Here is a 13393-nt window from a genome sequence, read left to right on the forward strand (position 1 = left end):
TTAATAAAACCCCAGAAATCAGAGGCTCGGGACGCGGGTGCGGCGCCGAGAGGGGCCACACGAGGGCACTGCAGAACTCGGGAATGGCAGCGACCCCCCCCAAAAACACACCGGGTACCCGTCACACACTGACACCTCCCCAAAACCATCCCAGGTACCCGTCATCCCCCCATCATACACTGACACCCCCCCAACATGCACTGACACCCCCCCAAAAACACACCGTGTACCCATCATACACTGACACCCCCCAAAAACCACCCCATGCACCCACCACCCCCCCAACACGCACTGACATCCCCCAACACCTACTGAACATTCCCAAAACTCACTGAACCCTCCCCTAACACCCAGTGGCATCCCCCCAGTACCCACAGACACCCCCCCCGCAGAAACCCCTCCCATAGCTACAGACACCCCCCAGAGACCTCTCTTGTACCCACAGATCCCCCCAAAGCCCCCCTTGTGCCCACAGACACCCCAAAACTCCCCCTTGTACTCACTGACACCCCCACTGTACCCACAGATCCCCCAAACTCACAAAGCAACCCCTGAAGGAGCTGAATATTAAGTGGCATAATTTATAGGATCCCAGAATGGGTTGGGAGGGACCTTAAATCCCATCCAGTGCCACCCCTGCCACAGGCAGGGACACCTTCCACAATCCCAGGGTGCTCCAAGCTGGCCTTGGCCACTTCCAGGGATGGGGCAGCCACAGCTTCCCTGGGAAATCCATCCCTGCCCCTCACTGCCCTCACAGGGAAGAGTTTCTCCCCAATGTTCCACCTAAATCCACCCTCTTCCAGCTGAACTCCTGCCCCTCAGGACTCTGGGATCTCCCTGACACGAGCAAACCAAGGGAGCTCCCACTTTCCGAGACAAAACCGTTTCTGCCGAGTCCTCCGGCGCTCCGAGCCGAGCTGGAAGTGCCTCTCCTAAGAACTCCTAAGGAATCACCACAGCCCTCAGGACTTCCCCGGTGCTTCCCAGCCCTGTGCAAACATTGGCTTCCCAATCACTCCTCGGGGACGAGCCCGTGGAGCTGGGCCATGGCTCATTGAGTAAAACCATCCCCAGCCCACTCCATCCCTTCCCGCTCCCTGCGGGGACGGCTCGGAACGTTCTCCCATTCCCACGGCCAAGCAAGCCCAGAGCATCCAAAATTAAAAAAAGCCCGTCCCAAATTCGCACTGCTGGGCTCTCCCTGCCTCCAAACCCACCCAGTGTTTGTTTGTGACCATCATCCCACTCGGAGGCTCCTTCCCTCGAGCCTGGATTTAACAAAGCTGGAAAACCGGGAAGGCGGGAGAGGCGGCGTTTAACGGCACGGGGGGGTTTGCAGGGAAGGGCACAACCTCTGGGTGGTGGGAAAAGGCCCCAGGAACGATGAGGATGTTCCCACAACGGGTCAATTTATCCCTCTGGCTGTGGGCAGAGGGATCACCCCGTGTGCTGCCCCTTTCCATCACTGGGTTGGGTTTTCCATCACCCCAAGGGCTCCACCGGGATCCAGGAGCTCTCCCAGCCCACAGCAGGAGCAGGGTGGGTGCTCCAGGGTGGTTGAACGGAGAAGAGAGGGTGGCAGCAAAAAGCCTCACAAAAAACCAACCAACCAAACAAACAAAAAAACAACCAGAAAAAATGAATTTTCACGCTCGGAGAAATCAGGGGAATTTGGGTAACGACGAGAGCCAGCTTGGGAAATTTTTAAGTGTTCCCACTCTTCCTGCAAGGATGTTCTAATCCAGAAATCGAGGCTGCTTGGTGCCCTTTAGCTCAACCCCTTTGAAGAGGGAGGTTGAGCACCCAAGAAACACCCCAAAGTCACTCTAACTCTGGGAAATGTTGGACACCAGGGAAGATTCCACATTTTTTCCATCACCGACAATCCAAAACAGACCAACCAAGCCCAACTTGTTGATCAAGAAACACACGAAAACTTCCAAAATATTAAAATCAGGATCATCACAACATTTCGTGGTCATTGACGAAGAAATGCATCAATCACCAAACAAACCCCAGAAACATCCAAAATCGAAACCAAAATCATGTGAGATGGGCGGAAGACAAGGAAGTCCTGAGGGATCACACCCAGCTTTCCACCTTCTCCACTCAAAGAACTTCAGGAACCATCAGTGAAACTTCAAGAACCATCAGTGACTTACCATCCTCCTGCAGCTCTGATGGGAGGGATGTCATGGAAGGGGCCAAACTGCAGCTCTGATTTTCGTCAGAACTGTCCTGTCCAAAGCCAGGATCATGCTGATCCTCCCCTAGAAAGAGAAGAGAGCCTGATTTTAGTGGACACATCCTCAAACCCCAAATATTCCTGCCTTCGCTGCGTTTCCTCCCAGCTCCAACTGAAGTCCTCTACAAAGCCCCAAAACACTTTTGTGGGTTTTAAGGGATTTAAGGCCAGATCCATCACTCAGGGCCAAGGCAGTGCATTCCTGCTGCCAGAACACTCATGCTGGATATGTGCAGCCTCCATTCCTGGAAGGCACACAAGGAAGGAGCTGAAAACACCAGTTTTGGGGGCCAAACTATCAGAAGTACATCAAAACTCCTTGTTCTCACTCTCAGCAAATAACCTCTCCATATAAATCATCCACGTGCAGAACAGAGCACTGTGCCACCTGCTCCACTAGGATGAATAATCTCCCTGTGTTTTAGGAAAAAAGCTTTGAGCTCCTTCATTGAAGAGTGACAGGGATAAAGAGGGTTGACTCCGTGCCAGGCAGGCACACACGAATTACCAAAGCCCCACATCTGGGTGTGGGGACAGGAGCTGTTCCATCCCCACCCTTTGATGGTGCAGGGAATTTTTTTTTTTTTTTTTTTGCTGGGGAATTTGCAGCTGAGACTGGATTTTCTGCAGGAGGCACTTTAAGGCACTGACAGTGACAGATGTTAATAGCAAATTTTAATGTCAGTGGAGCGCTGGCCTACCTGGAAAGGAAAACACCACTCCCCCCCTAAACAAAGTGAAAAGGGGTCTTTTCAAGCTGATTATTTCCTGAACACACAGAGCCCAGACTGCTGATAGCAGAGGTAAAGACAGCTGCTCCCTCATTCAACACGCACCAAACAGCAAGAAAGGGGAGTTTTCAGCTGATGTTAATTGTGCTCAAACACTAAACCCAAGTTTTATCTCGGCAAACAGAGGAGTTTTAAATCAAGCCCCGATGAAAGGGCACCAGGGGCCTGGCAGGGAGGTTCCAACCCTCTCCCCCCCTCCCTCCTCCAAGAAGAACCAGAGTGGAGATGCTGTTAAAGCCTCAGCTGCAGAAAGACCCGACGCAATGTTTCGGAGGTGGTTTATTTTTAACAACCTGAAGCTCCCTCAGACCATCCCCCCCAGGCTCCTGCAGCCAAGGGCACGTTTTCAAGAAAACTTCCAGTTCCAGTGAAGAACATCATGCACAGGATTGTCCTCCCCCAGCTCAGCTCATCAGAGCACAAATCCCACGGTGCCAGACACGGGGAGAGCCTCGTTGATACCAAAACCTCAAAGGTCTTGAAAAATCCGATGGGAGATTTGACTTTGGGATTTACCAAAGGCTTTTGGGGGGTCCCTGGCAGTCCATCCTTGAAGCCATTACAGCTTCCCAGACAGGGGAAGAGCCCAAGCAGCAATAAAACCCCTTTCCCGGCTCTATTCCTACTTTTCTTCCAGCAGCCTCAGGGTGGAACCAGCGGATTCCGGAGGAAAAAAAGGAAATTCGGAAAATAACTCCTCTCCTTTGGGGAGGTGCCATCGTGCAGCACCATCTGCACTGCTGACTCCTCGTGCCAAGAAGAGAAGCTGAGGGTTCCCTGGCCCCAAAAGGGCAGGCTCTGATCCCTCCTGATGGATCCCATGGGATCACAGGGATCACCCACCCCCATGTTCATGCTTGGCCATGAAGACCAAGCCAAGCCATGTTCCTGCATGCTGCAAGAAACCAAAACTCACAGAGGCACCTCCACGAGGTAAAAAATACCCAGTGAGGGGTTAAAAAGCAGAGACAAAGCCCTGCTCTGCTGAGCAGGCTCCAAGCACATCCCTGAGTGCTCCCAGCACATCCCTGAGCGCTCCCAGCACATCCCTGAGCACATCCCTGAGCACATCCCTGAGCACATCCCTGAGCACATCCCTGAGCACATCCCTGAGAGCTCCCAGCACATCCCTGAGAGCTCCCAGCACATCCCTGAGAGCTCCCAGCACATCCCTGAGAGCTCCCAGCACATCCCTGAGAGCTCCCAGCACATCCCTGAGAGCTCCCAGCACATCCCTGAGAGCTCCCAGCACATCCCTGAGAGCTCCCAGCACATCCCTGAGAGCTCCCAGCACATCCCTGAGAGCTCCCAGCACATCCCTGAGCGCTCCCAGCACATCCCTGAGAGCTCCCAGCACATCCCTGAGAGCTCCCAGCACATCCCTGAGAGCTCCCAGCACATCCCTGAGCGCTCCCAGCACATCCCTGAGCGCTCCCAACACATCCCCGAGCGCTCCCAGCACATCCCTGAGCGCTCCCAACACATCCCCGAGCGCTCCACTGACCACCCGACCTTGGCCGAGTCCTCTTGGTGAAAGCCTTGCTCAGCTGGGTGTGACAGGGGGATGTTTCTTCCCTGTTTCACCCCTATAAAAAGGCTCTAATAAAAAGCTGCTCCCTGCAAACAGGGAGTTGGTTCCCAGGAGGAGCCTCCCCGTGCTGTGCCACAGGGATGTGCTGGCGCGACCGGACACCTTCCACGAGCCCCTTCAGCCCCTGGAAAAGGCCATTTTCTCCCAGCCCGAGCACACTGTGTTAAAATCCGCTTTTCCAGAGCGGCACGGAGGTAACAGGTGGTCCCTCCTAACGAGATCCAGGTGCAGGATTATGGGGATAACGAGCAAAGTGTTCCCGGGCCCCGGCACGGGGAGCGCCCGAGCGTGGCTGCACTAAACCACTTGGAACGGGAACAAGGGCCCCCAGCAGCAAAGTTCCTTGCAGGAATAAGTCACAGGAGGACTTGCTGTTCTCCTGAACAGCAGGAGAAGCTGCTTCACACATCCAGAGAAGCTGTTCCACACGTCAACCACGGAGCCCCAGGTCCCAGAGCAATTCCCACACACGGAATATCTGGGAATATCACCGTAAACGTGCTCGTCCTCATCCCTGTGCAGGAGGGGAAACCGGGGGGGTTCACCCCAATATAACTCACCCATAACCCACCCAAACATAATTCAGCTAGAAAAGAATCAAATCTATAAAAATCTCCCCATCCAGGGAGCGTTCCAAGCACGGCAAGAGCCGGGACCCTGCGAGCTGCTGCGGCACAAATCAACCCAAACAAAAGTGTTTGCTTCCACTAAGAATGTTTTCAAACACCAACCTCTCGAGTCACAAAACAGAAAACAAAGAAAAAAAAAAAAACTCTGCTGCTCGAAACTAATCCTGTCTATGGCTTTTCCATTTGGATTTGCATCACCAGAACTTCCCTGTGCTTTAATCCGCTTTCTCCATAAAGTTTATGGAGCAGCAACAGCCAGTTGAGTCCAAGCAGAAAAAAAAATAACCAGCAACTTGTCAGGGGCCAAGCTATTGTTCTGATGAAGAAAAAACTCATTAGCTTTTAATGAAAACACAGGGAATAAAAACCAAATAGGCACAGAACCCCAGCAAATAATTACCCTGCACCTGACGCAGTGCTGCTCCATCTTCCTGCTCCAACCCGCAGCAAAATCCCCCGACTTGTCGCTCTTTGGAGCACAAACAAAACCAAAATCGGCTCTAGGGGAAACAGGGAGAGGTTTCTTGGGCTTAAACCTCATCCCAGGGGCTCCCCTGGCACTGTTTGCTGTCCCCAGGGGGGCTGAAGACCTGGATTTCTTGTTTTGTGGCACAGGAAAGATGAGGTTATCCCATCTTTGAGCTGCGTGGCACTTCCTGCAGCAGCAGGGAAGTTTGAAGGCTTTCTGTGGAATTAACAAAGATTTATACTTATCCTTTATACTTCTCAATGCTGAGCAATTCCAGAGGGGGCAGATGTGTCCCTGGTGTCTCCAGGAGAAGTCCAGTGCCTTTGGACAGGTCACAGAGGCCACACCAGGTCCTGCAGGACCCAGGGAGGTCACCCAGACCTGGCATCAGGCAGAGACAAAACCTCTGGCAGGGCCCTGGCACTGGGGGAGGAAAAAAACACCAAGAGAAGAGACCAAAAAGAACCTCCTTTGGCACTCCCAGGGCTCTGAGCAGGGAGAACAGGGAGGACCCACAGAAAGAAGAGTCACCACGAGATTATTTACAAGTGCCAGGACAAGGGGGAACGGCTTCCCACTGACAGAGGGCAGGGAGAGATGGGATATTGGGAAATTCAGGGAAAAATCCTTCCCTGGGAGGGTGGGGAGGCCCTGGCACAGGTTGCCCAGAGAAGCTGTGGCTGCCCCTGGATCCCTGGAAGTGTCCAAGGCCAGGCTGGAGCAACCTGGGAGAGTGGAAGGGGGTGGAACTGGATGAGCTTTAAGGCCCCTTCCACCCCAAACCATTCCATGATTCCATGCTCAGGGAACAGGCTGTTGCTTCTCCTCCACAACCTCAGAGCACCAACTCTGCTCTCTGCAATCCAGGGAATAACCTGCCCCTTCCTTCCCTTCCTGTTTGATTTGGGGACCTCCAGCACTGGGGAGTAAAAACCAAAGTCCTGCCACTGCTCTGGCTGGAATTGCAGGACCTGGAGCTGCAGCTCTGGGGACAAACACCAGAAAAACCCCAGTTCAGGTTTTGGCTTTGCTGGAATTCAGTTGTGCAAAGCCAGAACATTCCTCCACGCCCATCTCTCTCTGCAGAAGAACAGGGACTGTTAACTCTTTTTTCAAGACTAGAACCTTTCAATGAAACCTCAAAAATCAGTTTTCCCCGAGACTAAAATACATTTTCCGTGCACAAACCGGTAAGGAAGTTTTCCTGCCTTTGAGCTGCAGTTGGGTCTCACAGAGGGGGGTGAAAAGATAAAGAAAAAAAAATTTAAAAAAAGCTGAATTAATGCATCCAGGCACACACAGGAAGAGAAACAATTTAACCAGGTGAAAGGGCTTTGTCAGAGAGGAAAAAAGAAAAAAAAAATTCATCTTCAGCAGCTTGTTAAGGGAACTGCAATTAAGCTTAGTTTGCATTCAGTGAAGGTCTTTATCCAGGTACCCAGAGTTTCATTAAGCATCTTTTTAGAGCGTCAGAAAAATCAATACCAGGCGGGTCCCATTTACACTTTTATGATGAGCTCTCGGTGCCAGAGCGGGAGGAAAACCCCCCACTCCAGTTAATATTCCAGGAAAACAAAAAGTTCCTGCTCTCCAAGTAACGACTCCTCGGCATCAAACGCTCCAAATAAAGGTCTCTGATCCAAATCCCATCTGCCTTCATGCCTGACAGTGTTAATATCTCTTAGATCTTTTTCTTTTTTTTCAGGGGCTAATTTAGCAGCAATGCATCTCCCCAAAGCAGAGCTGTAAAAGTATTATCAATACTCGGGGTTTAATGTCCCTTTTCCTACAATCACTGGCGGAAATTATGGAGGGATCACATGGAAAACACATCAACGGAGACGCGCCCACACAGTCAGCACCACTCACATGTAAATATATTATAGTTTAGCTCTTGTAGTGTAGTTAAAGCTCTGTCAACGCTGCTGTTATAAATTATATACCTTTTTAAACGCATTTATGTGCTGGGAAATGTATGATGTTTATCCCTTTTTTTTTTTTTTTTCCCCAATGCCTTAAAGGGCTCCGGCGGCTCCGTTTGGATCCTCGTGGTTATTAAACCCGCCCCGTGATTAATATGGGAAAGAACTGAGGGGTTTGGTGCTTTCAGATTTTCTGCACCTCCTTCACGCCGATTATTGACTCCTCTCAGGAGTGCCAGGGCCTGGATAACGTTATATTTGCCTAAATATCCGTGTTTTCTTATTGCACATCCCGGTGAGACACATCCACGTGTTCTCATCCATCCCCCCTCCCCGGGCTGGACCAGCAGAGTCATGAACAGCCAACCCCGAAAATTCTTTACAGGCAGATCTCAAAGGCTTTATCCTGCCTAATAAATATATATATATATTTTGAATCCACATCCCAAACCACGCACAGAAGGAAAAGAACTCGTTCCCTGGCTCGGGAGGCGGCCAAGGCCACGGCGAGAGCAGGACCCGGCTCTGCCTGAGCCGTGTTTTAGCAGCGGGACGGGTCTCCCCTCCCGGCTCAAGGGTCAAAAGCAAAGGCAGGGACCTCCCCGCACGCAGGAGGAGCCGATTTATCATTGTTTTAGAAACGTCGACCCAAAACAGGTCTTGGCCGCCTGACAAGTGAATCCGCTCCAAGCCTCATTTTCTCCGCTCAGCCTCCAGTTTTTTTGCTAATTACGCGCAGTAAAGCAAATTAATGGTCCACTAAAAACGCCACTTATGCTCAAAACCGACTGGAAAGCGGGAAGTCCTTTGGCAGGAGGTGGGTTTCGCTGCAGTGCCGGGGAAGGACGGGGCTTGCAATGATCCCCAGTGCCCAGCAGGTCGGGCTGCAGCGCAGCAGCAGCCGGGGATGCTCTGCCAGCACAGCCCAAACCTCCCCCTCCTCCCCTTCCCCGGGCACGGAAAGGCCACAAACTTCCTGGGATTAACAACGTCCATCAAGCACAGACCAACAGCAGGCTGACTAAAGCGTGGAGAGGGAGGAAAACTGCAACTTTTGGGGCGCAAAACCTCCCGTCGAGGGGGGGGAAATAATAAAAATAAACTCCTACAACGGGCCCAAAACGCAGAATATTCTGAGCTGGGAGGGACCCACATCGAGGCCGACTCTTAGTACCCCCAAGAGTCCCACCACGTGCCTGAGAGCACATTTTATTCCCCTAGGATATGAAGAGCTGAAGTTTTGTGACTCTCAGCCCAGAGGGAATGAACCCAAAGGGCAAGGGAGAAGCTCAAGAGCAAGGCTGGGGTTAAATTATTTCCTCTCCCTGTCACGTGGCAGAGCAACCTCGTGGCTCCCCAAAACAGCAAATAACCTGGAAGTTATTAATTCACAGGCCTTTAATCTGATATGCAGATAATTCAAATGTCTTCCTATCGCTGGTTATGGGGTCGTTTTTAGAAAGGAAAAAAAAAAACCAGCAACAGCAGAAAGCCCAAGCCCTGCTAACACCCCACAAATGGCACTCAAGGAGTTTCCAACTTGCAAGCCTGGCCTGAAAAAAAAAAAAAAAAAGCCCTTTGGCAGGGCTGCTGTGTCAGCCAGCAAAGCTCATCCTCAGGCATCCAAATAACCCAGAGGTCGGGGGGCCTCAACAGCCCCCAAATCCAGGCAGAGGAGCTGCTGAGCTCACCCAGAATCTCCCCTTTGCTCTGGATTCTCCAACCCCCTTGTGTCATCCCCCAGCTGAGCTTCCCCCTCTCCAGTTTTCTCTCCCTCTCCTCGCTGTGGGTTTTGCTCCCTCCCTCCCTCCCTCTCCTCTCCCTTCCCAATCCTTGGCTCCTCTCCCTTCCCAATCCTTGGCTCCTCTCCCTTCCCAATCTTTGGCACCCTTTCAGTGAAGGCACTGCAGATTCTGCCTCTCAAGTGGGCAGCAGCTCCAGGGAACAGCTGCCTGACAGGGGGAGCACAGCCCATTTCAGCCTGGCCTGGAACGAGCCTGAAACCCGGCCCAGCCCAGGATTCCCACGGGATGTAAACAAGTAAACAAGATTTATCCTTCCTTTTATCACCCAGGAACACATCAGTGAGACACAAAGCCCGTCCAGCACCAGCAAAACCAGCCCAAAACCACCAATAGTTCTTATTTCTGCCTGTTAAATAAATTATTCCCCTTGACAGGGAAGGGGATGGGGGGAGGCTGAGACAGAGGAACGTCCCAAATCCACGCCTGGGTTCTCCTTTTGGAGGTGGAAAAGCAGCAAAGCTGTGCAATAATTAACAACCAGCCCTGCAAATGCAGCCTGGGAGCTAAAAAAAGACGATGTCGACATCGTCACCCCCAGGGAGGAGAGTCCAGGCCAAGCAGCCCTGAGTTATGTCCTGGCAGTGCCGGGAGGTTCAGAGGGTTTTTCTTGGCTGAAACCCTTCCGAGGGGACCGGGAATAAACAGTGGGAAGGGCCCGAGGGAGCCGGGGCTGAGCGAGCACATTCCAGGGACAAGACACAAGGAGGCTGTCTTGTCCCTGTCTGCAGAGATTCCCACCCGGAAAGGAAAAACCCGGGAATGCCGAGCCGGGAGGAGGTTAAAGGAAAAACCCGGGAATGCCGAGCCGGGAGGAGGTTAAAGGAAAAACCCGGGAATGCCGAACAGGGGACAGGTTAAAGGAAAAACCCGGGAATGCCGAGCCGGGAGAAGGTTAAAGGAAAAACCTGGGAATGCCGAACAGGGGACAGGTTAAAGGAAAAACCCGGGAATGCCGAGCCGGGAGCAGGTTAAAGGAAAAACCCGGGAATGCCGAGCCGGGAGAAGGTTAAAGGAAAAACCTAGGAATGCCGAACAGGGGACAGGTTAAAGGAAAAACCCGGGAATGCCGAGCTGGGAGGAGGTTGAAGGAAAAACCCGGGAATGCCGAGCAGGGCGCAGGCAGAGGGAAGAGCCATGGGGCCTTTGGGATGAGGCAGGGGATGGTTTTCCAGGTGTGCCTCGGGGGGGGGCCCGAGGAAAGGGCAGGAGGATTCCTGGGCAGGTGACCTGGGAGAGGTTCCTGCCCTATGGAGAGGAATCCTTGTGGGAAGAGGGAGGGGAGACCCAAAGCTCCGGAGATAAAGAGCCAGGAGTGGGGGGTTGAGGGCACAGAGTTCCCAGTGAGGCTCAAAGGTTCCATCCCATCACCCCTTTACAGCCTCCAAAACATCTCAGTGGTTCATCCAAAACACCTCATCCAAAACAGAGGATTTACATCATTCTGCCCTATTTTTGCAGCCTGTCACCGCTGGGAGCAGCTCTGCTCCTGGATACCACCACCTTCCTCCTGGACTCCTGGACACCACCACCCTCCTCCTCCATCCCCAGAGGGGCAATTCCTCGAAGGCTCTGCTCTGCCTGAGCACAGAGCAACGTTTGGGCTGCACAATCATCCCAGAATATTATAATATTATAATATTATAGCAACCCCCGAGGTTTCTTCATAAAAAGGAAACTGCAGCACAGCCCCATTACACAAACCAGCCCAGAAAACACAGTGGGTTCATTTGAGCCTCCCCAGCCCTGCACATGAGCCCATTCAGCCAATCTAATAATCAGGTTATTTTATTAACTGCCCAGAGTGAGAGCAATAGAACCTGTGAGCATTTCACTTGCCGGCGCTGTTGTACGTTTAAAACATCTTTCACTGACGTTTTTATGCCTCCCTCCTTTCCCCCCTGAAGGGTTTGGGGTGGTCTGACCCTCCCTGGGGAAGGACAGTGCTAAATGGGAGCGAAGAGGGCAAACCCTGCCCCGAGGAGTTACAATTGGGATGGGTTTCACAGGACTGGGGGGGGGGGACTCCAACACTTTGATTAATGAGCTCGGGAGCTCCGAGGAGCACCCAAAGTAACCCAACCCAGGGAACTTCCCTCTGCCTTGCAGGGAGTTTTAAATCAACAGGCTGGTTGGGAAAAAAAAAAAAAAAAAAGAGAGTTCAAGAAGCCCTCCTCATCAACCTAATTCTTCTCAATAAAAGGTCAGGAAAGTTTTGACATTAAGTGCAGAATAACCCAGGCAGGCTGGGAGTTTTGTTACCTGGCTTCTCAATCCTGTGATAAATTCTGCAAGTTCCTCAGTTGCTGGCTCTGAGTGAAGATTGATAACAGTGAACAGGACTTTTTTTTTTTTTTTTTAAATCAGGTTACATGTTTATCCTTTTCCCTTCTCTCCTCCCCCCAACGAACACACCCAAAAAAGCAAAAAGAAAATAAAAAAAGAGCTTAATATTTTCAAGAAACGCAGGAAAGGCCTTTTGTATTTTGGTCTGATGCAACAACAGGAATTTCAATCAAAGATAAACATCTCCCCCTTAATTAACTGTGTGCTCACAACCAGCTAAACCTACTTCTGACCACTAGAACCACACTCAAGGGTCAGGTTGGGGCAAGAGATTTGGTCCCAGTCCCACCCTGGGACAGGCTGGATGTCAGGACTCCCCAGTGCTCCAATTTTTAAAGACCTGGGGAAAGAAAGATTTCAAAGCCTCATGAAATGGGGCAGGGAGTTGGTTTCTGGTTTGAACACTTGAAATGCCACAGCAACAGCTCCAAAGTACACATTTCTCTTGATTTTTCTATGTGTATATATATATATATAAATATAAATAAAATAGATATTTCAATAAAGATGCAAAACCCCCATAATCCAGCCCTCCCCAGAGCACAACCACTCGCCTCCTACCCAGGACATTCTGCCAAGCAGAACGTTCTGTTCTCTCCTGGAATCGTCACTTCCCTCCCCAAATTTCTGTGCAATATCTCAGGTGGAGGAATAATTTATAAGCCCCCTGTGAGAAAAAAAAAAAAAAAAAAAAAAAAAAAAAAGCAAAGCTGTGCAGCTGCTCCCAGTTTGCAAAACTCGGGAACTGGAGGGGATTTCACTGCAAAAAAAAATCAGGTTTGCCCCGAATTTAACACAGAGAGAGAGAGAGAGAAAGAGGCAAAAACAGCCAGAGCTGCAGGAAGCAAAACCTGGGTGCTGATAAAGGGACCTGCCACCAGTGCTGATGTTAAACTTCGCTTTTTCCCAGTTAGAGAACACGAGCCTTTGGGTGCATTTGGTTTTTCCTTCGTTAACTCTGCTCTGGGTGCACGTCGAGGGGTGGTTTTGGGAGGCGTCCCAACAACAGTTGGTTGGGTTTTTTTGGGGTTTTTGTCTTTTTTTTGTCCCTCCCCCGCGCTGTCGTCGTGACATCCCCGGGGGGTCTCGGGGGTGTTTGCAGGGAGGGGGAATTCATGCTCCAAGGGCACGGAACACACAAATATTGCCAAGGCAATGCTTCCCCCCCTCCCCTCCTCCTCGTGCTTCCAAACACATCATAAATCCCGGCCGGGTTTCCGTGCGGGATCCCCTCCTGGCGGGGAGGCAAAGAGGGCTTTGGGTAAATAAAACTTACTGGGATCACCGGGCACCCCATTAATTCAGGAACACTCTGCCCCGGCTTCAAAGGGGCTCCTTTGCAGCCACCACGGTGTTTGTGCTGCTCTGACCATTTGCTGCTTGTACTTGTCATAACTACACGGGCCCCAAAATGTGGAGCAGGGAGGGGCTGGGGAAGTGCCCGGTTCCGCCTCCCAGCACAGCCCTGGGAGCTTCAGCTCCACGGATTTGGGGATTTAGGGAGCAAAACGACTCCATAAATCTCCCCTTGGGGCCTTTGTGTGATGTCAGGTGATGGAGGGAGCTCCACACCCTCCCCAGGTACCGACACACCT

General features: G+C 51.7%; 1 protein-coding gene across 1 annotated transcript in view; it reads right to left on the minus strand.

Annotated features, from left to right (window-relative positions):
* LOC116798561 (src kinase-associated phosphoprotein 1-like) overlaps positions 1–13393 on the minus strand; it is a gene marked incomplete at its 3' end in the record, with an annotated part of 133423 nt that overhangs the window by 97467 nt on the left and 22563 nt on the right. The window contains exon 4 of the mRNA XM_032711061.1: positions 2166–2273. Coding sequence (XP_032566952.1) covers positions 2166–2273 — 108 coding nt within the window. The remainder of the gene's footprint in view (positions 1–2165; positions 2274–13393) is intronic.

This window comes from Chiroxiphia lanceolata, chromosome 26, assembly GCF_009829145.1.
Source record: "Chiroxiphia lanceolata isolate bChiLan1 chromosome 26, bChiLan1.pri, whole genome shotgun sequence".
Taxonomy (NCBI): Eukaryota; Metazoa; Chordata; class Aves; order Passeriformes; family Pipridae; genus Chiroxiphia; species Chiroxiphia lanceolata.